The sequence below is a fragment of the Trichomonas vaginalis genome, chromosome III (genome assembly GCF_026262505.1).
Source record: "Trichomonas vaginalis G3 chromosome III, whole genome shotgun sequence".
NCBI lineage: Eukaryota > Parabasalia > Trichomonadida > Trichomonadidae > Trichomonas > Trichomonas vaginalis.
The window spans coordinates 12,803,215-12,824,846 of NC_067205.1; the positions used below are offsets into that span (position 1 = coordinate 12,803,215).

Genomic DNA, 21,632 nt, shown 5'->3' on the forward strand with positions numbered 1-21,632 from the left:
TACATTTCAAATAAAATTAAAAAATGTCACTTTTTTGAAAATAATTTTTTATTTCATGCAATGTTTTATTTCTGTGCCGTCTTCAAGTATGCCCCAGTACTTACGCTTGGAGAGGACATGAACTTCGGAAAATACCTTATCTAGCTTAAAACAGCCCATCTTTTCACCGACCATGCCCATTTCAATGAGTTTGTTGTACCCTTCTTCGTTCGTCATGAGTGCGTCAATGTTCTCATAGTAAACCTTCACTTTGGATTTGACTTCGGAGAAGAATTTGTTGTAGTTGTCAAGGACTGCCTTTGCGAACTGAGGGTAAGACCAATGTTCGACAATAGGTTTTAATGTGGTTACTAAGCCACTTTGACCTTGAGTGAATTCGTACTTCAAAACAAAAGGAGAAAACCTTTCAACAAAGTTGTCGACCTTCTCATAATGTTTACTCTTCATCTCTTGAGGTTTCTTAATGGAATATCCCCATGTCGAATTCATAAGCAATTTGAGTGTCATTGCAAGTTTGGGGTTTGAAGCTTTCCTAATATCATACAGTTGTTGTATGACTTTTCCAACTGTATAGTTCCTTCCCGGGAACTCACTATCTTCGTTTGGAATTCCAGTCGGAATATATTGGACAAACCTCATGTACGCAGCGTTAAGGTCGACATAGTATATCTTTTCGTTTGAGTCGAACTTGTCGCAACCAATTGGTCCAGTTTGTGGAAATTCAAGTGAGTCTCTTATCTTCTGAGAAACTGTTATGTCATAAACATCGTCGAAGGCAACCTGTTTCATCATAAAACCTTCTGACCTAACCAGATGCTTTACCAATACAAATTTTGCCCGTCAAATTGGATGTCTCATGGAGTTTGTTTGATCAGCATGCGTTGACAAGTTCTAGCAACCTCATTGGAAGTTCTTCTGTTAGGTTTTGTATCCGAACATTCCAAACTCCTTGTGGGCTCTGTGTTTCTTTGTACTAGAAGTTTGTCTGGAACACTTTTGGTCTTGCTCAACAATGAAAAGTTTGTTTCGTCTTTTGGTACAAATTTTTACTGTCAGCTTGTCATCTGGATTGGTTCCAACAAACCTTTCTCGAAAAAGAATGTTTACAGCTCTGACAATGTTGCAACTTGCCTTTTCCGAACAATGGGTTTGTAAGACTTTCCGTCAACATGAAGTGGTTGTGGACAATTACATCATCTTCAACCATGGTAAATTGAACTCAACAAATAGTCCGTAATGTGAAGAACCTTTAGCTGTAGGTATGTTGACTCGGATATTGAACATTGCCAACGTGCAGATTTTGCCCAATTGAACCTTCTGGAGAATGTAACCTTCGTCTTCACACATGAGCTCAAGATAACTGTCATCTTTCTTCTCTGTAATCAAGACCGAGTTTTCCTGAGACATGTAAGAATTGCAGGTTCTTGAACAATTGTTTTCAAATTGAATTGTAAATTCCATACCTTGTCAAGTCAATGTCGACTTATTTATGAACGGGAAGTATCCGCATGTTTGTTCTGACTAGCTTGAGGGTTAGGTTGGTACCATTCGAACTTGACACTTGCAGATTCCTTCCAATTGCATTCAAATGATCTGAGTCGGATTCAACCATTTTCGTTCTCTCTTCTGTAAGTCTTGAAAGCGTCAAGAAGCATTGCAGCTGTTGTGACATGCCATGTGCATAGTAAATGTGACCATCCAATCTTCTTAATGGTCAATCTAGATTGTATCCCTTTCTTATTTTCCATCTTGTAATGGCAGCAAGTACTCCCATGAAGACTTCTTTGTTTCTTTCCTTCGTCCAAAGTTAACTGTAAAGGTTCGATCCGAGAATGTAAATTTGACTTCTAACTTCACGATATACTTTTCATATCATATCTTGTTCTTTTCCATGGGAGCATGAACCATACCTCTGCCTACCTTTTTTTCCTTCTCAAAGGATGCAATTGTTCGTCATGTTTCCAGTAGAATCTTGGCAAAGCCGTCGTGTCCTTCAACTTGAGGTTCACTAACACATCGAAAGGCAATGTCCATAAGACGTTCTTCTTCTAACTCTCTAGTCTGTTTGGATAATTGCACCGTGCTGTTTCCAAATCCATTTCGTAGCGAAGCACCAGCAATTCTGTCATAGACTTTTATGGTCTTCCTTCCTATATTTAAACTTCTTCGAAACTCTCCAACCATATCTTTGCAACTCTGCTTTTATTGCTAGCAGATTTTCTATCCATTCAATAGGGGGCATTTTTATAAAAATAAAAAAATATTTTTTCTTTACTTTACATAACCGCCTGCTGCCATAAGTCTTTGACGCCAACCCATACCAGCTAATGAAGGTTGACTTTGGTTTTTTCCCAAACTAAACTTTGGTTTTGGTTTATCTTCAGTTTTTGGTTTTTCTTCTTCTATCGGTTTTTTCGTCACTTTCGGTTTCTCTCGATTTACTTCACTGCAGGACAGTTGTGTCGTCAACATCTTCATAAATACTATATGCCATTTGTTTTTTTTTTCCCTTTCAACTTTTGTGTTTGTTGTAAGTTTTAGAATATTTTCGACTCTAAGTCAATGAGATGTTCTTATAATGAACTGTTGGTCAGTGAAGTAAACTTTTCCATCTGTTGTCTCGAAAGCTCCTTCAGACTTCAATATTTATTGTGAGAGTCTGTTTTCTTTTTTGAGATACTTGCGTTTCCATTTTTATGAAAAGTGACTTTGTTTTGTTAGGGTTTTGTATTTCCAGACCTGGACTTTCTATTTGATTTTTTTCTTCTCATCTGTAAGTTCTTTGACAGGTTTTTGACAATGGTTCTGAACTTTTTGTTTGGGTGTCAAATCTACCGTTTCAACTTCTTCGGTCATTTCATGTCAGTAAAAAAATTTTAGTTTGGTTTGTTTTCAAACTGGTTGTTTAGGTTTTTTAAGTCGGCCTAAAACTTCTGAGGTATAGGAAGAACTTGACAAACCCGTTGTGTAACTGCTGAAGCCGACAAATCCATCTTGAACCCCATTTGTTCAATGCTGTATTGTTCATTTCATCTCAGTAAAAAACTTTACATTCCCCACGTTGAGGCGGTTGAGGTTGGTTATTTGTTTACCCACTGTTGTGCATGGTTTATCCTTGTTAAAGAATCTTTCACCTTGGTCCATATAGTGTCCCTGTGTGTATAGTAGTCATTTGTTTGTTATAATAAATATTCCTGCTTTCCTTCCATATTGTCCATCCCATCCTTGACTTTTCCTCTTGTTTCAGGATTTGGAATAAGATTTGTTGCATCTCGTGCTACATCCAACCTTTCTGTACAGTTTGTATAATAGTGTGCTTTCTCTTTCAGTACAATCTAATGTACTCAAAATCTTCCTTCCAACTCCAAATACACCTTGCTATTGTTCCCACGCGGGCAAAAATCTGGATGCAACTCCTGCTAATGCGCCAAATAAACCCATTTCTTATAGGATAAAAAATGACGAATCCAAACAAGGACCCTATGTTTCTAAAGCGACAAAAGAAAGCACTCATGGTAAAAATCTTTAGTTCAACACCAAATGCTTGTTTATGGATATCTTGGAAAACATTCCGAGTAATAGAGAAGATGGACCACCATATGGTAATATTTGTTGGTCAAAACACAAGATAGTGTGAAGCCAATACCATTACAAGTCCAAAGCTATTTTAGATATCTTAGCACTTTGACAATATTCGTTGACAAAATACCATCCAACAAAACTGACATCTGACTGTGAAAGTTCTTTCAAATCAATGATGTAAAAAAACTATCTGCGTTCAAAAAATGTAAACCAAATATTTCATTGTCCCGACACAAACCATTTCTGCTCTTGTGTCATTGACGTTGTATAAAAAATGTAAGAGACCTTAAACAACCACAAGTGTGGTGAAGCAAATGAAATGTCATATACGACAAATATAGACACTTCTCCATGGCAAAGATGAGAACAGTTTTAATATTTACAATAGCCTGTAAACAAAAAGGTTGGGAAACCACTCCCCTGAAGAATGAAAAACACCCTGACTTAGAGAAAGACTATATATTTTAATAATTTTAGTCAAAAGAGACAAACAAGAAGAATGCCGGGCTTCAAACTTAAGAAAGGCGAAAAGTAAAATAGAATAACCTAAACGCGACCCATATGAAATACTATTGACTATGACAACAATGGGAACCCGCAGGTACTCACATTCGTGTTCGTAAAAATAGAAGAAAGTATACAAGAAATATTATGAAGTTTTGGCAACCATGGCAAAAATGTACACACTGCAAGCAGAAGAATAAACTACTATGTCAGACCTCGTTTCAAACTTGTCAAAGTTCAAGTGGTATACTTTCAAAGACACGTTCCTAACAAATATAAGACAACTCCGACGAAATATGCTAAAGAAGTTGAAAATGACGACTAAGCATTTCTATACCATGCGTAAACTGTCATGTAAGGTGGCATGTCGTCTTTACTTTGTCCCGTTGTTTGGCGTATATCCCCGAAACGCGATGTGTATGGTTTCCATCTCCTGAGTGTTACCCCAGAAACAATTTTAAGCAAACTGACGCGTTGTCTTTAACATCATATCCTTTACCTTTTGTCTTGCTGACCAATCCCAAATTTATGCTTATGCCAACCTGCTTGAGTGTACTTAAATCTATGTAGTGACTATGTGCAGGTAAATTTTCACCTGAAAATCGTTTTTACTTCCACCTGTTTCCTTTGAAGAGTTTGCACAATACAAAAACCTGTCGACTATTTGAGTCCAAGTTCCAAAACCAAGTACTACTTCTGGTCTGGTAGAGTTCATTGACGTATAAATAGAGCCTGTAGGATATAATGTTTGAAGTATTTCTTGTCTTTAATGTTTGAAGCTCTGTTTTGTCTGCTTTCTTATCTAACATTGCTGGTAGTTCATATGCTTCAAAGTTTCTGGCATGACTTTCAATGTTCCTGCAACTGTTATCTAAATTGTTTAGTGTATCTTTTACGCTTGTACTTGGATTCTCTAAAGGTCACTTGAACCAAGGTCAAAGTTCAATATTATGTGTCTGCTTGTAAAAGTTGTAAAAACTTGTATGTGTATGGTCTTATTTGCTTTCTTCTCTAACTCATCGTTAACATAAGTTTTCTCTGCTTTAAGGTCTAAAACATCCTGAAACCCATCCTGTATCGGCTTTAGTTTTTAAAATCTTCGATGTCCATTCATGGTACCAGTCAACCCTTTCTTTCATTTCGTTATCTTTTCATCCACATATTCCTTATCCGCTTTCTTCTCTAACTTACTAGCCACATATCCCTTATCTGCTTTCTTTTCAAGGCTAACGTTTAAGTCTGTTATTTCAGATATAGAATGTATATGAGTCTTTTTAGAATATTCGTTTTCAGCTCTTGTCACTTCACTTGACATTTTTATTGTCAACATATGTTTTGTCTGCTAGTTCAGGATGAGTATGTTCTTTTGTTGCAATAAGCATTGTTAGTCTTTCTTCTTCTTTGCTATTGAATCGTCACATATTCTTTGTCAGCTTTGTTGTCACATCTGTTTTCAAAAGAAGTTCATTTATAGGTTTCTCGTTTAAGTTCCTTTTGTTGGATTTATACAGACAGTATTGTTCTTCTTGTCTTGAAATAGAAACTCATCTGTCATTGGTTTAATGTCAGTTTTAAGTTTCCTTCTTTCAATGACTCAGATATCTTAGAATAGTTTTGAAAAGTTTGTTGTGTTCTTATTTAGAGCTTGCATAATGAGTTGTCGGTTGTGTTGTATTTCTCTTATGGAAGCAATATCTTTCGACATTTTTATTCTAGATAAATATGCTTCCAATAGAAAAAGAAAATTCAAGAGTTGCTACAACTAAACCATTAGATGAACTTTTACTAATGTCGGTCAAAAGTTTGAGACAGAGACCGTAAAGATGAAGGCTATCGTTTTGACTACCCATTAAGATGGTTAAGAGACCCATCTGCCACAAAAGCTATTGGCTTTCGTAGAATGAAGTTCATTTCAGACGCCATACATGGTTTCCCATTTACGGTCGGTTTTGAAGTTCGATACTATAACAAAGAAAAACGTATGTATGAGAAATTTGAACAGGGAAAACTTTTACAAGTTAGTTTGCTTGTAAACTTAGAAACAACTCTTCAAGCTTTTCAAGAAAAAATAAACGATATCTATATCGAATATGCAAACCAGTATACATTGACGAGGGAGAGTACCATCTCGATATTATTTATGACAGGAAAAATGCAACTGTTAAAATCAATAGAATAGAAGACCTTGGAGAAAACGTTTATATTTCTACAAAATATAACAACTTGCATGGTATAGATTTATGAGGATGTTAAATCAGCCTGCAGCATATCCAGTACACCCAGACTTTTATGAAGTCGAAACCTAATGGAACATATGAAATGTTTTCGACCAAGATGCTATTATTGTTCATGCTTCATTTTCTGGCGCCAAAACTCTTTTGTTATGCTTGGCAAATGACTTTTACGAAAACTACCAAAGTTATACGAACCACCAAGTGGAAGTATTTCAGACTTTCAAGTATGGTTTACTACAGATGGAAGAAAAGAATAATTCCATTATACCATGCGTTTACTTAGAACTTAGTTTCATATACAACTACTATCGAACGGTAAAAATATAATTTTTTATACGGTTGAGGTGTGTGGATTTGGTTGCCAACTAGACTGTGGTGCAGGTTCAGGCTGTTGTATAACAGAGCTTGCTCTTCTGGTTCAGGGTCTTTAGGTATAATACCAACGAACTGACCTACTCTTTACCACATTTTTGACTCCGTTCCAAATTCCTCTTCCTACGGTTTTTATTCCATCCCATATACCTCTTCCAACATTTCGAAAGAAGTTTCCTATCTTACTGAAGAAACCCATTTTACTATATGTAAAAATCTAATGTCCGCCTATCTCTTACGTTTCCTGTTGAGTTCCATAGCATTCTTTAACTGAGCTCATACATTCTGTTTCTCCTCTGGTAGAAAACATATTCTGGGTCAACTCCTGTGTTCGCGTCAATCTGCATAAAGTTGTTTATATCCCACTTCAGGGTTTGTATAAAACTCTTTCATCTCATATTTGCATACCATGGTGGCAAACTAACGCAGCGTCATTTGACATGGCAGTTTGCATTTGTACATCTGTTGGCACTTGCCATAGTTTGCCATTGCAGTTTGTATTCTAACTTCATTTGGAATATTCTCTGGGTTTGGTTGTCCAGGTTGCTGTGCATTCGCTAAGTTCTGTGCGTCCATTTAATATTAGATAAAAATATCTCTTAGAGTACATATACTGGACATTTGCAGGCATTGGTTCATCTTCATATTCTCTGTACTTTTCTGCCACGTCAAAGAAATAAATGACACAATGGAAAAAACTAAAACAAGTAGTCCTATTTCAAACCACATTTACTTCTAATAAAATTTCTTTGTTATGACACTTTCTCCGGTTATAGGACCTCTCTCATATTCTATCTTGTCATATCTAAACTCATAGTCATGTATGTCCTCTAACCATCTCATAACGGTTCCACCACTTTTATCGGATGTAAAGTAAAAGCATGGATGGTTATGTAAAACGTCTAAAGTTTCTAAAGAGTCTCTCAAAGTCCAGTCTACTTGGTATTGAAAATCCCATGTGTTTATAGAACGGCGGGTCCACTATAAAGAAAACATTTTCCTTGTCTTTATATTTTTCATACAATCTGTCCAATAACATCTCACAAACTCTATACCCTCAATATATTTTTCTATGTCCTCTTTGAAAACATTTGTATAGTTAAGTATAAAACTTTTGACATAAGTGTTTCAATGTCATGAACTCTTATAGAACCACTTATAATAGTCTAGCAGATATACTTCCCAGTCTATATATTCTGCTTTTTTCAAAACCTCTCTCACAATATTTTTCTTATCTAATGGTATACGTTCCATCTTACCTATAGGTATCTTTCTTTTAACTCTTTCATATATTGTTTGTGTCTGGAATATGTTTGAGACGGTCCATATAGTTGTCGAAGTCATTGCATATAATCTTTGAGTCTGGGAATATTGTATGGCACAATGGGATATATAGAAACTTCCACCGAACAAATCTACAAATGTTAGACCATTCGGTAGTTTCTTAAGTTCTCTCAATATAATATCTTTACATTTACTCTTATTTCCAAAGAACGGTAACGGAGGTTTTGTAAAATTCATTTATATATAATAATAAAAATGTTTTTACCCGAAAAGTGACAGAAAAGTGACAAAGCATGAAAACATATATAATTTGTGAAAAGCGACACATTATATAATGTTTTCGACCCAGAAGAAGGCTTCTTCCCAGAAGCAATGGAGGAAGAAGAAGAGTCCTCCGAATTCACACCAGAAGACTAACAATTTTCCGAATAAAAACTTCATTTATACTAAACATCTTCAGGGCTAGAGGGCGCAACGCGCCTGGAGGCCCCACTACCTTTTTTTTTTTTGATATTAATATTTTCTAGAATTTTCAATCTTGGAAAATTATTGCTTTATTGGATAATAGATATTTAGTTTAATCGGAGGCCATGGATCTTCTTGTGTCGAAGATGCTCGTATTTTCAATATGTTTTCAAGCAAACAATTCATTCAGGTATTCAACAAAAACATTTGGTGTAGTTAGCACAGCTGTTGTATGCATAGCAAGCAAATGTATTGTATTAAATGCATTGTATAAAAAATGATTTAATTTGATAAAAACTTTGAAATATTTATTTTATCAAAAATTTAATTGTTGCAGTGGCAGTCAGCTCCACACTTGCATCCTTCGTTGCAATTGCATCCTTCTCCGCAGTGGCAGTCTGGAGAACACTTGCTATCCTTTGTGCAGTGGCAGTTGCTTCCACACTTGCATCCTTCGTTGCAGTAGCATCCTTCGTTGCAATTGCATCCTTCTCCGCAGTGGCAGTCTGGAGAACACTTGTTATCCTTTGTGCAGTGGCAGTTGCTTCCACACTTGCATCCTTCGTTGCAGTAGCATCCTTCGTTGCAATTGCATCCTTCTCCGCAGTGGCAGTCTGGAGAACACTTGTTATCCTTTGTGCAGTGGCAGTTGCTTCCACACTTGCATCCTTCGTTGCAGTGGCATCCTTCTCCGCAGTGGCAGTCTGGAGAACACTTGTTATCCTTTGTGCAGTGGCAGTTGCTTCCACACTTGCATCCTTCGTTGCAGTAGCATCCTTCGTTGCAATTGCATCCTTCTCCGCAGTGGCAGTCTGGAGAACACTTGTTATCCTTTGTGCAGTGGCAGTTGCTTCCACACTTGCATCCTTCGTTGCAGTAGCATCCTTCGTTGCAATTGCATCCTTCTCCGCAGTGGCAGTCTGGAGAACACTTGTTATCCTTTGTGCAGTGGCAGTTGCTTCCACACTTGCATCCTTCGTTGCAGTGGCATCCTTCTCCGCAGTGGCAGTCTGGAGAACACTTGTTATCCTTTGTGCAGTGGCAGTTGCTTCCACACTTGCATCCTTCGTTGCAGTAGCATCCTTCGTTGCAATTGCATCCTTCTCCGCAGTGGCAGTCTGGAGAACACTTGTTATCCTTTGTGCAGTGGCAGTTGCTTCCGCATTTACAACCTGGGCAACATTGGCATTTGAACCATTGGGACTTGCCGGCGTTTTGCTTGTTGCAATCGCATGTTTTCTGTGAAGACATCTTCAAAAATGACCTGAGATATTTTTATAGGAACTCAAATTTATTTTCAATACAAAATTTCCTCGCTCTCAAAAAATCTTTCTCAAATTTTTAATTCAATGTATGGTTTTAACAAATATACTTATCATTATCTAAGCATCAATAATCCTTCAAAAAAATCTAAGACGTAAATCTTTTGAATTTTTCAAGATTTATCTTCTCAAAAATATTTTGCTAGTGTCAAGCCGCCAGAAGAGAAAGCGTATGATTCGTATTGATGAATTTTTTAATTGTGAAAATAAAAGAATGCAAGTTACTTACTATTGGAGGTTGTTAATACCTTCATATATTGATGAAAATTTCAAATTTTTGAAATTATCCACAAGTTATTTTCGGACTTTTGGTTTTAATCTATTTAAAAAAAATATCTATTATATAGATAGTATTTTATTAAGAACAAAATCTAAAATATTTAAACTTCAAAATTCACTTCAGATGGAGTTTCAGATATATTTATTTTCGTCACAGATGCAGCCGGATACTTAAAACATGGGAATTTGATTATTTTCAAATAAATAGCTCCTCCTAGAAGGAAAGTTAATGATCCAATCAATCTAAAGTAGCTTTTATCAGTCCATCTAACTCCAAACTTTTCATCTGATCTCAATATGAATTTTCCATTGAAAGCATGATAAATAATCAAATCTATAATCCATGCAATTGATCCACTGATCATTTCAACAATAGTGAATCCTACAGCATTAGTAGTCATGATAGTTCCTGTTGTACAGCCATTATATACACAAGTAATCGGGATATAAATCAAAAATAAAAGAATAATCGTCAAAGAATGAAAAGTCAACAAAATTGAAGAACAAAAGCTTTCATGCAAAGAAGCAAATGAATGTTCAGGTAAGAAATTCGCAATTGGATAGAATCCGAAAAGAACAAGTAAAAATCCATATATTCCGTCAATTCCTGTAAATAACCAAGGAGAAACATCATTTTCATGTAAAATTTTTTGGATAATGATAGTTCTTATTGACATGATTAGCTGTGCAATTAACTGAAGAATGGTAGGAAGTAGCTTTGCTTTAAATTGGGAGCCTAAAAGAACTCCAATTGAAACGAATATAATTCCAAGTGTTACGATTCCGAGTGCAAACCATTGATATGCATAATGAATTGGAGTCATAAATATGTTCTGTATAATAATGACAAAAAGTAGATCGAAATATCTAATTGCAATTGAAATTGATCCCGTATTCTCTGAAATTGCAAATGAGTAGATTGCAGATATCAATATATCTAATAATGCTGGTAGAACAATCATTAAATAGATGTATAACGGAATGTGTGTAATTTTTGGATAATTTTTTGGATCTATCAAAGTTTGAATATAATAAACTAATGTACAAATGGAGATGCCAATAGTCATTACTAGTGTTCCTATCCACGGTCTATCAAAATTAATATATGGACAGCCACTTTTATATCTTGACTGTCTGGAGTAGAAGAGTGTTCGCATATAGTAACTTGCTAAGCTTCCCAACATCGAGCCTGTGATATACAAAATCCTTCTTGGCTTTCCGAAATCGACTTCTTTTTCCATTCAAAAAAACTTTTCATACAGTTAGATTCAAAATATTTAACCTGAGTAGGGGTAATTTTAGCTAAAAGTGACACACCTATAAAAAGTGACACGCCCGTGAAGGGTGTGATTACCGATTGGTAATTTCGACAGTTTAGAATTTAAAATTTTTTATGGAACTGTTGCGAGTTTCATAAAGAATTTAAGGAATATAAGCAAAGATTTGAATCAAAATCTTCGAACTAAGCCGCTCGCTTCGCTCGCGCAAATTACAGAATTTGGATGCAATACCCCTCAATTCATTGTTGAGAATGCCAAGTCTTTTCAAGATAAAATTATTACAGATTTCCACCGAGAGAGGGTCAAAGTTGCTATTTGTCACTTTTCCACAAGAATATAATGGGGAAAAAGTTATCATATAGTTGATCTCATTCACTGAGGTGAGAGATGCATGTAGTGTAATTTGATAAACAGTGGGATTGCTGCTCTAAGTCCTAGGTTCGAGATACATTGGCTTCATTTTTCTCTTTTTTATTGACGTAAACTATTCAATTTTTGTGTTATCCATTCAAATTTCAGAATTTTTTTTGCAGATTTCACGCTACATTCGAAGTTACCTTTTGTAACAACCACCACCGCCTACGAAAGACGAAAGTGTGTCACGATTTCACCCGGAAATCCGACGGTTGTTTAAGAGTAAGCACTTTTGGCACCTACTCGATTTCCACCTTCAAATTTATACAACATTATAAAAATTTATGAATAAAAACTTGATATAAAATAACATTTTTATTTTTACTTAAAAAAGGTTTTTGATAATAAATTTATTTTATTTCGAAAAAGTAGCAATAATCGTAAAAGGGTATTGATAGGCTTGCTAAAGTAACTAATTTTAGCTGTCAAATACTTTTGTATTTTGAAGTAAATTAGTATAAATTTGTTTTTACTTTTATTTCGAAAAAGTAGCAATAATCGTAAAAGGGTATTGATAGGCTTGCTAAAGTAACTAATTTTAGCTGTCAAATACTTTTGTATTTTGAAGTAAATTAGTATAAATTTGTTTTTACTTTTATTTCGAAAAAGTAACAATAATCGTAAAAGGGTATTGATAGGCTTGCTAAAGTAACTAATTTTAGCTGTCAAATACTTTTGTATTTTGAAGTAAATTAGTATAAATTTGATATTATTTTAACTCCCTTTGAAAACCTCAATTTTCCATACAGAGGGAACGGGAATAGCATCCAATATTCCCTGAGAATGGTTGCGCATTCTCAGTTCCCTCTATATTTCGAACGAAGCTCTCATCGGTCTTTTTTTTAATACTAAACGTTTTTTTCCCTGTCACTTTTAGCTAAAATTTGGGTTTGCCGAATCAATCGGATTTCTGAAAAATTCAGTAAAAAAAATTCAATGGGGTATTTCTATTTTGCCCTGGACACGATAGGAGAAAGGTAAGCTGGACAGTTTTCGGTTAAATGCATCTTCGAAATATGGATAGTGACCAAAAAATATGATTTATCAGAACCAAAATTTAAATTAACTTAACAATCAGCTGTGTAAATATCTCACATACATCTTCAGCTCATTTTCTGTTTTAGCTGCATAATTTGATGCAAAAAAAAGATAAAAATGAAAAAAAAATAATATGAAAAAGTTGAAGAAAGACAAAATAGAGCTAAATAACTTGAGCTAATTTTCATATTAGGCAGCAATATAGGCAATAGATAGTTGGAAAGAAGTAGCACATTCAATGAGGGATTAATACCAATTTTTGGAATAGGAAAGTGATAAGCAAGAAGTCAACAAGGAAGATATAATAAGAAAAATCATATTTTAAACACAATACATAACACAAAAAATGAATCCTAAAAAATTATTCATGCCCATGGCGGAATAACATACTTATATTGTCCTCGTGGCGCTGCGTTGACATTTGATTGTTTTGGTGGATAAGCCCGAGGAGGTATTTTGTTTGCGAAGCAATATCTCGGGGATGGTCTTGGAGCATAGTAGTTTGCTGGTGGCCATCTGGCTTCTGCTGGAGGTTGTGGCTTGTAAATCTTATTATGGATTGGTTGTTTTTGTGGATTTACATTTTCATCATTTTGTCTGTGAATTATATGCCTTGGAACTGGTTTAGGCTTTGGTTGGATGATTATTGGTACCTTTGGCTGTTGTATAATTGGTGGAACACTAGGAGATCTCTGTGATAAAGGTTTGCTCTCACGTCTATCAGATTCAATTTCATCACTGATTTTGAGCTTCTTTGGTGACCACCAATCATGATCAGCAACCATCATTAATTCTCTTGTGGATATTAAATCAGCGTCTTTTTCTGTTGCTGGACCTCCTTTGACATGTAATCTTTCTGCCATAGGTCTGACCAAATCCTTATCATCTTCATAGTTTGGGGCTGGGAATGCACACTGATTGATCTTTCTTGGAACTTTGATTGTTGGTAAAATATCAAAATCATCATGAGAATGTAAAAGTTGCTGTTCTTCTGGGAGCAAAGAAGCAATCAAGTGCATTCTATTCTTAATGCATGGCATATTCATAAGTTCCTCAGAACTTGGTCTGTTATCAGGATTTGTTTGAAGTAATAAGTTGACAATATTCTGAATCTCAGATGAATAACCGTTTCTAATTGGGCCAATTCTACCAGCAAGAATACGGCGGCCTAACTCCTCTGTTGAATTTGCAATGAATGGGAAGGAAAAGTTGAGCATTTCATAGAGAACTACTCCAAGAGACCACATGTCACACTTGGCATCGTATGGGCGACGACGCCAGATTTCAGGTGCAAGATACAATGGTGTACCTATCTGAGTTTTAGCGAATTGATGAGAGTGGAGGATTGTACTAATTCCCAAGTCACCAATTTTAACTAAATCTGGTGCGCAAAGAAGTAAGTTAGCACTCTTGATATCTCTATGAACAACTCCTTTCTCATGGAGAACTCTGAGACCTTCTGTAACTTGAATCAGGAATCTCCAAATATCATCTTCAAGGAGTGGTCTATTTGTCCTTTTCCTTCTATCAATGAGTTTGGAAAGATCTCCTAAGCGTGCGTATTCCGTAATAACGCATAAACGTGTTTGTAATGCAAATGCTTCATAGAAACTTATAATGAATGGTGAGTTAAATGATGCCATCAATCTGATTTCGTTGACTGAATCTTCTAATTCTCTTTTGCACATTCCTGCTGTATTAACAATCTTAACAGCATATGATTGATCATTAGCTATTCGTTTCGCTTTGTAGACTGTACCGTATGAACCCTTTCCGAGAACCTTCTCTTGTAGAAAACCAGGAATATTCATTGGTGTACGTTTAAGAAATCTTTTATTCAATTTTTGAGAAGAATATTTTTCAACAGATTTTACAAATTATATTGAATTTGAAAATGGCAGATGTTCGATTGCAATACAGAATTTTCGGTTTTCAAGAAATTTTATAGGAAATTGTGCTCAAATAGGAAGAGTAATATAAACTAGAACTCTGGAAGCCAAAATCAAAAATAATACTTTATATAATTATTCAATCAAGTGCATCCAAAGTTCAATCTTTGATTTTTTTTGAAAATTGATCTCATATCTGCAAAGATATGATTTGAGTTTGAATTATATCTGTTTTTAAAGATATAGATTAGTGATATATTACGTCCATAATTCTGTATTATTGTTTCTTTTTGAAGAGATTTTGAGATTTCAAAAAAATGAAGACCAAAATAGCTATTAATGAATATAACAAGTATAAAACGCACACTTTATTTCTTAGAAGATCCACTAAGGAATCTAGTTACAGAGATAATGAAAGAAAAGAATAAAAGCCAGAGAAGAAGCGCCTTGTTGTTAGTGAATTCTTCATATCCTGTGTATTGGAAGAAATCCTCAGCGCTTGGAAGTACTTTTTCTTCTTCAGATAAATTAATATTTTCTTCAACTGGTTGAACAATAGAAATCACGTTCATAGATTTGAGTTTAACATCAATTGAATCATTGGATGTCTCCGGATCAGGAATCTTAAACTTTGGAATGCATTTCGGAACAATTTTTAGATTTCTAACTTTGTTTCCTGACTTTGTTGACTCTTCGTCAGCACCTATTGATTGTAGTGATGGCGAAATTGTCAATCCTGGGTTTGACATCTTAAACAAACTCTCTTCTGTCGAACTTATCGAATCAAACTCGTTTTCTGCCAATTTATGAATGGGAGCAACAACAGCAATCTCTTCCTCGTTGTTTGGTAACTGGTCTGTTTTGGATGGATCGTTGATTTTGATGTCAAATTCGGTACTTTTCGATTCTGGAATCACAAAGTCGGCGAATTTGCATGTAATGATATCATCGATCGCGGTTTTGATGATCTTGGCGCGTTTGGTCTTCATGGCCCACTTAACTTTCGAGTCAAACTCGACAATTAAATTTTCGCCATCATAATACGTTTTTCTGAGGTAAGTAGTGAGTTCTTCATCGACAATATTGGTGGACAAGTCTTTGGTAATGTAAACGCGCTGTTGGGATATGTAAATATACCTTCTTTGGTAAAATAATCCTCCGACCACTTTAAACTTGACTTTTTCCATGAAACCGGCCTGGCAACCGTCACTGATAATTGTATTGAAGTAGTATTGCTTGGCTGTCTTAGGATCTGTAACTTTGTTTTTCCTGATATGAAAAATTGTTCGTTCTATCAATTCGCTTTCGGAAGAATTCTTGACTTCTACTGGTACGCAACGCGATATATTCTGGCGAACGTATGTTTCTGTAATTTGAGGTATTTTTTCTGATAAAAATTGAAATGCGGCGATTTTACCCCAAGCATCGAGAGAATAAGCCGAAATTGACATTTTGTTTGCAAGTCTGAAGTTTTCTAAGTAATTTGCGATTGTTGTTTCAGGATAATTCCAAATATCTATTGGAGGAATTTTTTGAACGATAAATAATGTATCATGGAACCAGCCTTGAACGCATAATGGAAGGGAGTATGAAAGCATCTTGTAAACAATGTTTTTCTTGCCTTCGCGTTGATACTGGTAGCCCATTAAATAAACTAGAGGAATGTCATTAAGAACGTCGAACATAATGTGGAATACTGGCTTCAAAACATCTATTTGCTTTTGAGAATATGTTTCGCATTGCTTGAAACCGCATAAAACAAAGCGAGGCATGGCTTTCAAATTAATTTCGCCTTTTGCACTAATTGAGCCGATAGTTTTAGTATCTTCGAGAACGTCAAAGTTTCCATTTGCTTGTTGCTCTATTATAATAATGTCTCCGTAATGAAAAACGTCAATTTTGTTTTTAAGTCCTTCTTTTAACTTTCCAATTGTAGATTTCTCTGGTAAATTCATACTGGCAAAGAGAATTTTGGCATTGGACATAAAGCTTACATTGACGGCTTTCATTTTTAAAATTGGATTAAATTTTTAGAAAAAGTGACGTTTCCGATGTCAAATTGTAAACTATTCAATATTAAGAGCACATTAAAAAAACAGAAGATAACAATACTTAAGAGCTTCGGATGAATCTGGCAAATTACATTACTCGAAACAGATCAGAGGACTCTTTATTGTCTAAATAATAATGAATAACTAAAATATATAACTCTAATATACGTGTTAACCATTCCAAGATATGAATATACTTGCCTTATTTCTATGAATGTTATATTTAAAGTATTGCATAGTAGTAAGTTCTTTGGATGAAGAAAGCTAAAGATATTGCCTTATAAGGAATGCAAGAATGGTGTGTTACTATGCAATAGCTTGTAAATCTTTATTTTTTGTATAAACATTTTGTTCTTTATGTAAGACAATATGAATTCAATTACATCGGCATGAGAATTGAAATTATGAATCCGATTAGTGATGAACATGATTTGACTTTCCAATGCAAGTATGAATTTGAGGGAAAATTTAAATAGATTGCAATTATTGATTTTGATGACAGATTTGTTGTATGAAAAAAATCTTTTCAGATCCCAATTCGTGTGTTTTCAATATTATTAGATAGTTGTTTATGTCAATGTTACAATATCACTTTCCAACTCCTTCAATTTTGTATAAAAAAATGACGCGTTCTCCAACTTTGATTCTCTCGCACTTAATTAAAACTAAAATCCTAGAAGATAATGGTGCGGATGAAGTCCTAACATTGCTTGAGCATGATGCTGCATCTTCCATCGCTGTAACAACTGTTTCTTCTTTCTCTACCGATGGAAGTTTCCCAAGACTTGACTCAGAATTCAAAATAAACTGGATGATGCAAGCTATAGCGTATTGCTTTTCATTATCAACGCTATATCAAGATGCTATTTCAACAGCTTTAGATATCTTTCATCGCTGGTTGACTAGCTCTAACTTTTTCAAGGATAAAGAAACACACAACAAGTATGCTCAACAAATCTTTCGTTACATGTCATTAGTTGTTGATTTTCAAAATGATAATTTATATCCAGGTGCAAGACAGAAACTGATTGAAAAATTGCAGCGTGTTTTACGTGATTGCATTACAAAATCGAGTTATTTCGACGAACAAACATGGGATACTTTAATTCGTGTCCTAATTGGCTGTTCTGACTTCCTAACAACAGAATACATTGTTCAAACACTGTCAGATACTATAAGAATTCCTCTTCTCGAGAAATTCTTGGAATTGACATTTTTAACAATTTCTTTTTCGAAATTGACAACAGAAACAGTTTGGGAACTAATCAGGAAGTATATCTCAAAGTGGGCCTTTATTGAACAGTTTATGCATAAATGGAGCCTCGCAATCCAAAACGAATACGAAATAATTCTGACAACTTTATTTAACGATAAACTACAGAAGAACGAGAACATTGATAGGAATATAATATCCGGTGCTGCTTTCCGTATCTCCCAGTACACAAATTCCGTCAATCCTGATGAAATTTCCAAAGAAATTCCGTTATTTACCATTTTCTCTCTTATGTTTGAAAAACTGATGAAGATCAGTCAGAACTTTGTTGAAAAGTGCAAAGACCTTTATATTCCTCGTTTTCCGGCAGATTTGTATTTTTCATTATTTGGCAAAAACATTTTTGAGCCATTTGCCAAGTACGATCCTGTTCTCCTTAAAATCCACTCATCCATTCTTATGTTCATTTGCGGTTCCTGGGACCTTTCCAACTCAAAATGGGAACCATACGTTTTGACAATGGTTTTGAAGTCAATTAAAGAGCAGATGAAGTTCATAACGGTTATGACAGGCTACCAGTTACTGTCAGGATACATGAATGACCAAATTGTCGATTCATTTTTGAATATGTTAGTTGCACCAAATCCAGTCTTCTATACAGATGAAATTTATTACTACAACTATGCAATTATTATACAGCAGTTGTCAGAAGTACGCTTAATTGATCAATCAATTTTCAGAAATATTATTTCTGGAACGGAAGAAGCCAGAACGATGTCTCTTGTATTTAGCATTGTTTCTAAGCAAGATCCATCTCTTTTCGTTGAAGAATTGGCTAAAGTTATTAACAAATATTCTTCATCTTCTTTTGTTGAGAATATCATACTTAATGTCAACTTAATTGTTGCAGCTTCCATTCCATTTAATGATATTTCACTCAAACCATACATGGACATTGTTCTTCCTGTGATTTCTGAAAGAGGATATTCAAATTCTGCTCTTCTTATGTCATTTTTAGTTCTTGTTGCACAGATATCACTGATTGGCAACCAAGTTCTCAAATCTGATTTTACTGAGCAGTTTGTTCAATTCGCTGACCAAAATCAAAATTCTGGTGTTAGCCGCTACATCAATTATACTGTTGGAATGCTTTGTGCGCTTCCTCTTGATACATCCCTTCTTAACAATACCTCGTTTATCCGTGCCGTTCCTCCAAAAGTAGATGACAGATTATTATTAAAGCCTGTGTTCTCAGTTCTTGTCGGAGATGATCATTTGATCTTTCTTGCAGGCGATAAGACCCGTAAATCGTCATTTATTGTTCACATTAGAGAACCAAGGGGTTCATTTGCCTTCGAATTAACAGATGAACCAGCCCCGAACAATTTATCAGAGATACCAAAGCCATCTGATCTTCATCTACCTCCTTCCACCGCTGTCAATCCTGTTGAATCAGATCCATGCAGAATTGAAGGGGCAGAAGACAGAATGATGAAGGTCCATGCAACAGATAAAAGCTATTCAGAGCCAAATACCAAGAAATACCAGCATATTTCCATTCGTTCTGAACAAAAAGACGATGAAGAAGGAAAATTAGTCATGTTACGCCACAAATTCATTGATTTCCTGTTCCAAACTGGTCTCCAGAACAATATTTACAAGGTAGATGATGAATTATCTGTCATTAAACAGTTCGATGTGATCGAATCTGTTCCTATCATTCCAATCAAGCTTATCCACTTATCCCATGAGAAAATTGATGACGAAACACCTTCATATTCACGTTTCAAACAGAGTTTGGGATCATTATTCATTAATAATAATCTTATTTCGGAGAATGGCGGATCATTACAGAGCAGAGTTGCTGATATGGGTGTTTGCAGGCTTAATTTCGATGCCAGAAACACTGAATCAGAAATAGCCGTCATTTTCTCAGAATCATCAATGAATTTGAACACGAAATCGCCAGATTTCCCTCACCACAAGCTCACAATCATCGTAGAGCAACATTCAGCAGATGGATACAGGATCAGCGTTCTTTCTACGAGGAAAGCTTTCGTTTGGACAGAACCTGAATTCAGATTCATCAAATCAGCGAATATTGGAAAGGAAATTGCATCAATTGCGTTCATCTACTTCATGACTGTTAAACCAGAGTCTGTTTTCAAATCAATAGAAATGAGGAACGAATTCTTCCAGAAATTGAACAAAACAGCTCTGAATCCTTTCGAAATTGCAAATAGTCTTCCACCTGATAATTTCAAACCAATTTTGGTTTGATATTAAAATTTTTTTTATCGGAATTTTGTTAGAATAAAAATATATATATTGTATTTTATCTCTCTTTTTCATGATGTCAGTATCAATATAAAAGTTTATAATGGGATCAATAGCACTTCTTATAACCACAAACTGTTCTATCAAAGATTATTTCACGTTGTCGAGATTTCGCAATTAAAAATCTTCAAGTTATTGTCATCCTTACAACGAGCTTTTAGTATTTAGATTGTATTAGGATCTGAGTCACCATCTAAATACTAAATAGAGTTCAACAGCAAATGTATTTCCAAACGTATCTCAATTTTTATGGTTTGATAAACTATTGAAATCAAATATTGTCGAGTCTCATATATAGTAAATATTTTAAAACTAACCATTCATGTTATATTCGAATTAATTAAATAATTCCTCGTCATCATACACTGAACATCTACCCAGTGAAACTACAAATGGGTAATAATTTTTACATAATTTTTTTTTCAACGTTCAAAAATATACATGTAACATATTTACTGACTAGTGGATTTGATGTTAATACTAAGATTTCTTAGGAAATATCATTTAGTCTTATGTTTCTCTAAAATTTCGTGAGAAAATAATTGAACTTTTTATTATCGGTCACTTATTATCATCAGTTCTATTAAGAAAATAATGTTCTTTTTTACTGATTGACTTGAAATCAAAAGAATATGAAATTATAATTTAAATTGTCTCTACCAACTGCATACTGAAGTGCAGTAGATCTGACTTTGTCTCTTGAATTTATTTTAAAGTAGATATATTTAATGCTACAACAAATGAAGATTTAAAATGTTTTTATGTATAAATAAAGAAAAACAATATTTATCTACGAAGAGTGCTATTTTGAGAAAATATATTATGATAATCAAACTTTGTAGAATTGTTATTGCTTAATAAAGGAATATTATTTACACGAAATATCAAATATCGATGATCAAAGTCAATACTTATCATTTTATATCTATTCATATACATTATTCAATATATGAATAGGTAAATATTGAAGTATTAATGGAAATTTGATCTAATGATCGAGAAAATTATGAGACAATATATAGATACCACTGGGTTATTAATGTCCTCTATGGATAAACATTAATCGTTAATCATTGAAACAAGTTTAGCTGAGAAATAATTGTTAGTGTTGATTTACTTCTTATATTTACCATAAAATTTCATACATAGCCTGTTTTTGTAGATTATGTATTTGAGTATGTTGAGGTATTGATAATTCCTTTTTCGAGTGTAATAGTTGTGAACTCATTTTGGAATGATTATTGAATACTGTTTCCAAAATGAAAAGGTATAAGCAGAGCAATCATCATTATTTCATAGAAATAAAAATTCATATATGTATTTCAGTTAAATGATATTATTGATATAAAAGTAAATTGAAAATAAATT

The 21,632-nt window shown here is 34.4% G+C and overlaps 6 protein-coding genes across 6 annotated transcripts, besides 3 other annotated features; 1 reads left to right on the forward strand and 5 right to left on the reverse strand.

The window, feature by feature from the left end:
• Positions 1–5,353: part of a mobile genetic element that runs on past the window's edge.
• Positions 49–639, reverse strand: TVAGG3_0691170 (DNA/RNA polymerases family; the record flags this gene model as incomplete). Its single annotated transcript, XM_051243055.1, has 1 exon — positions 49–639. The coding sequence occupies one exon, from the start codon at positions 637–639 to the stop codon at positions 49–51; it is 591 nt and encodes a 196-aa protein (XP_051089642.1).
• A 3,412-nt stretch (positions 5,354–8,765) lies between the features above and the next one.
• On the reverse strand, positions 8,766–9,692 carry TVAGG3_0691180 (cysteine-rich, acidic integral membrane protein-related family; the record flags this gene model as incomplete). Its single annotated transcript, XM_001321162.1, has 1 exon — positions 8,766–9,692. The coding sequence occupies one exon, from the start codon at positions 9,690–9,692 to the stop codon at positions 8,766–8,768; it is 927 nt and encodes a 308-aa protein (XP_001321197.1).
• A 422-nt stretch (positions 9,693–10,114) lies between these two features.
• On the reverse strand, positions 10,115–11,293 carry TVAGG3_0691190 (solute carrier family 35 member F6 family; the record flags this gene model as incomplete). Its single annotated transcript, XM_001321161.1, has 1 exon — positions 10,144–11,283. One exon carries the CDS (start codon positions 11,281–11,283, stop codon positions 10,144–10,146), a length of 1,140 nt encoding a protein of 379 aa, XP_001321196.1.
• A 33-nt stretch (positions 11,294–11,326) lies between these two features.
• Positions 11,327–11,615: a mobile genetic element.
• Positions 11,616–11,981: 366 nt separating this feature from the next.
• Positions 11,982–12,631: a mobile genetic element.
• A 187-nt stretch (positions 12,632–12,818) lies between these two features.
• Positions 12,819–14,600, reverse strand: TVAGG3_0691220 (protein serine/threonine kinase protein; the record flags this gene model as incomplete). The annotated part of the gene is made up of 1 exon (XM_001321160.1): positions 13,140–14,585. The coding sequence occupies one exon, from the start codon at positions 14,583–14,585 to the stop codon at positions 13,140–13,142; it is 1,446 nt and encodes a 481-aa protein (XP_001321195.1).
• Positions 14,601–15,012: 412 nt separating this feature from the next.
• Positions 15,013–16,674, reverse strand: TVAGG3_0691230 (uncharacterized protein; the record flags this gene model as incomplete). Its single annotated transcript, XM_001321159.1, has 1 exon — positions 15,032–16,672. The coding sequence occupies one exon, from the start codon at positions 16,670–16,672 to the stop codon at positions 15,032–15,034; it is 1,641 nt and encodes a 546-aa protein (XP_001321194.1).
• Positions 16,675–17,336: 662 nt separating this feature from the next.
• Positions 17,337–20,207, forward strand: TVAGG3_0691240 (uncharacterized protein; the record flags this gene model as incomplete). Its single annotated transcript, XM_001321158.1, has 1 exon — positions 17,337–20,207. The coding sequence occupies one exon, from the start codon at positions 17,337–17,339 to the stop codon at positions 20,205–20,207; it is 2,871 nt and encodes a 956-aa protein (XP_001321193.1).
• Between the last annotated feature and the right edge of the window lie 1,425 nt (positions 20,208–21,632).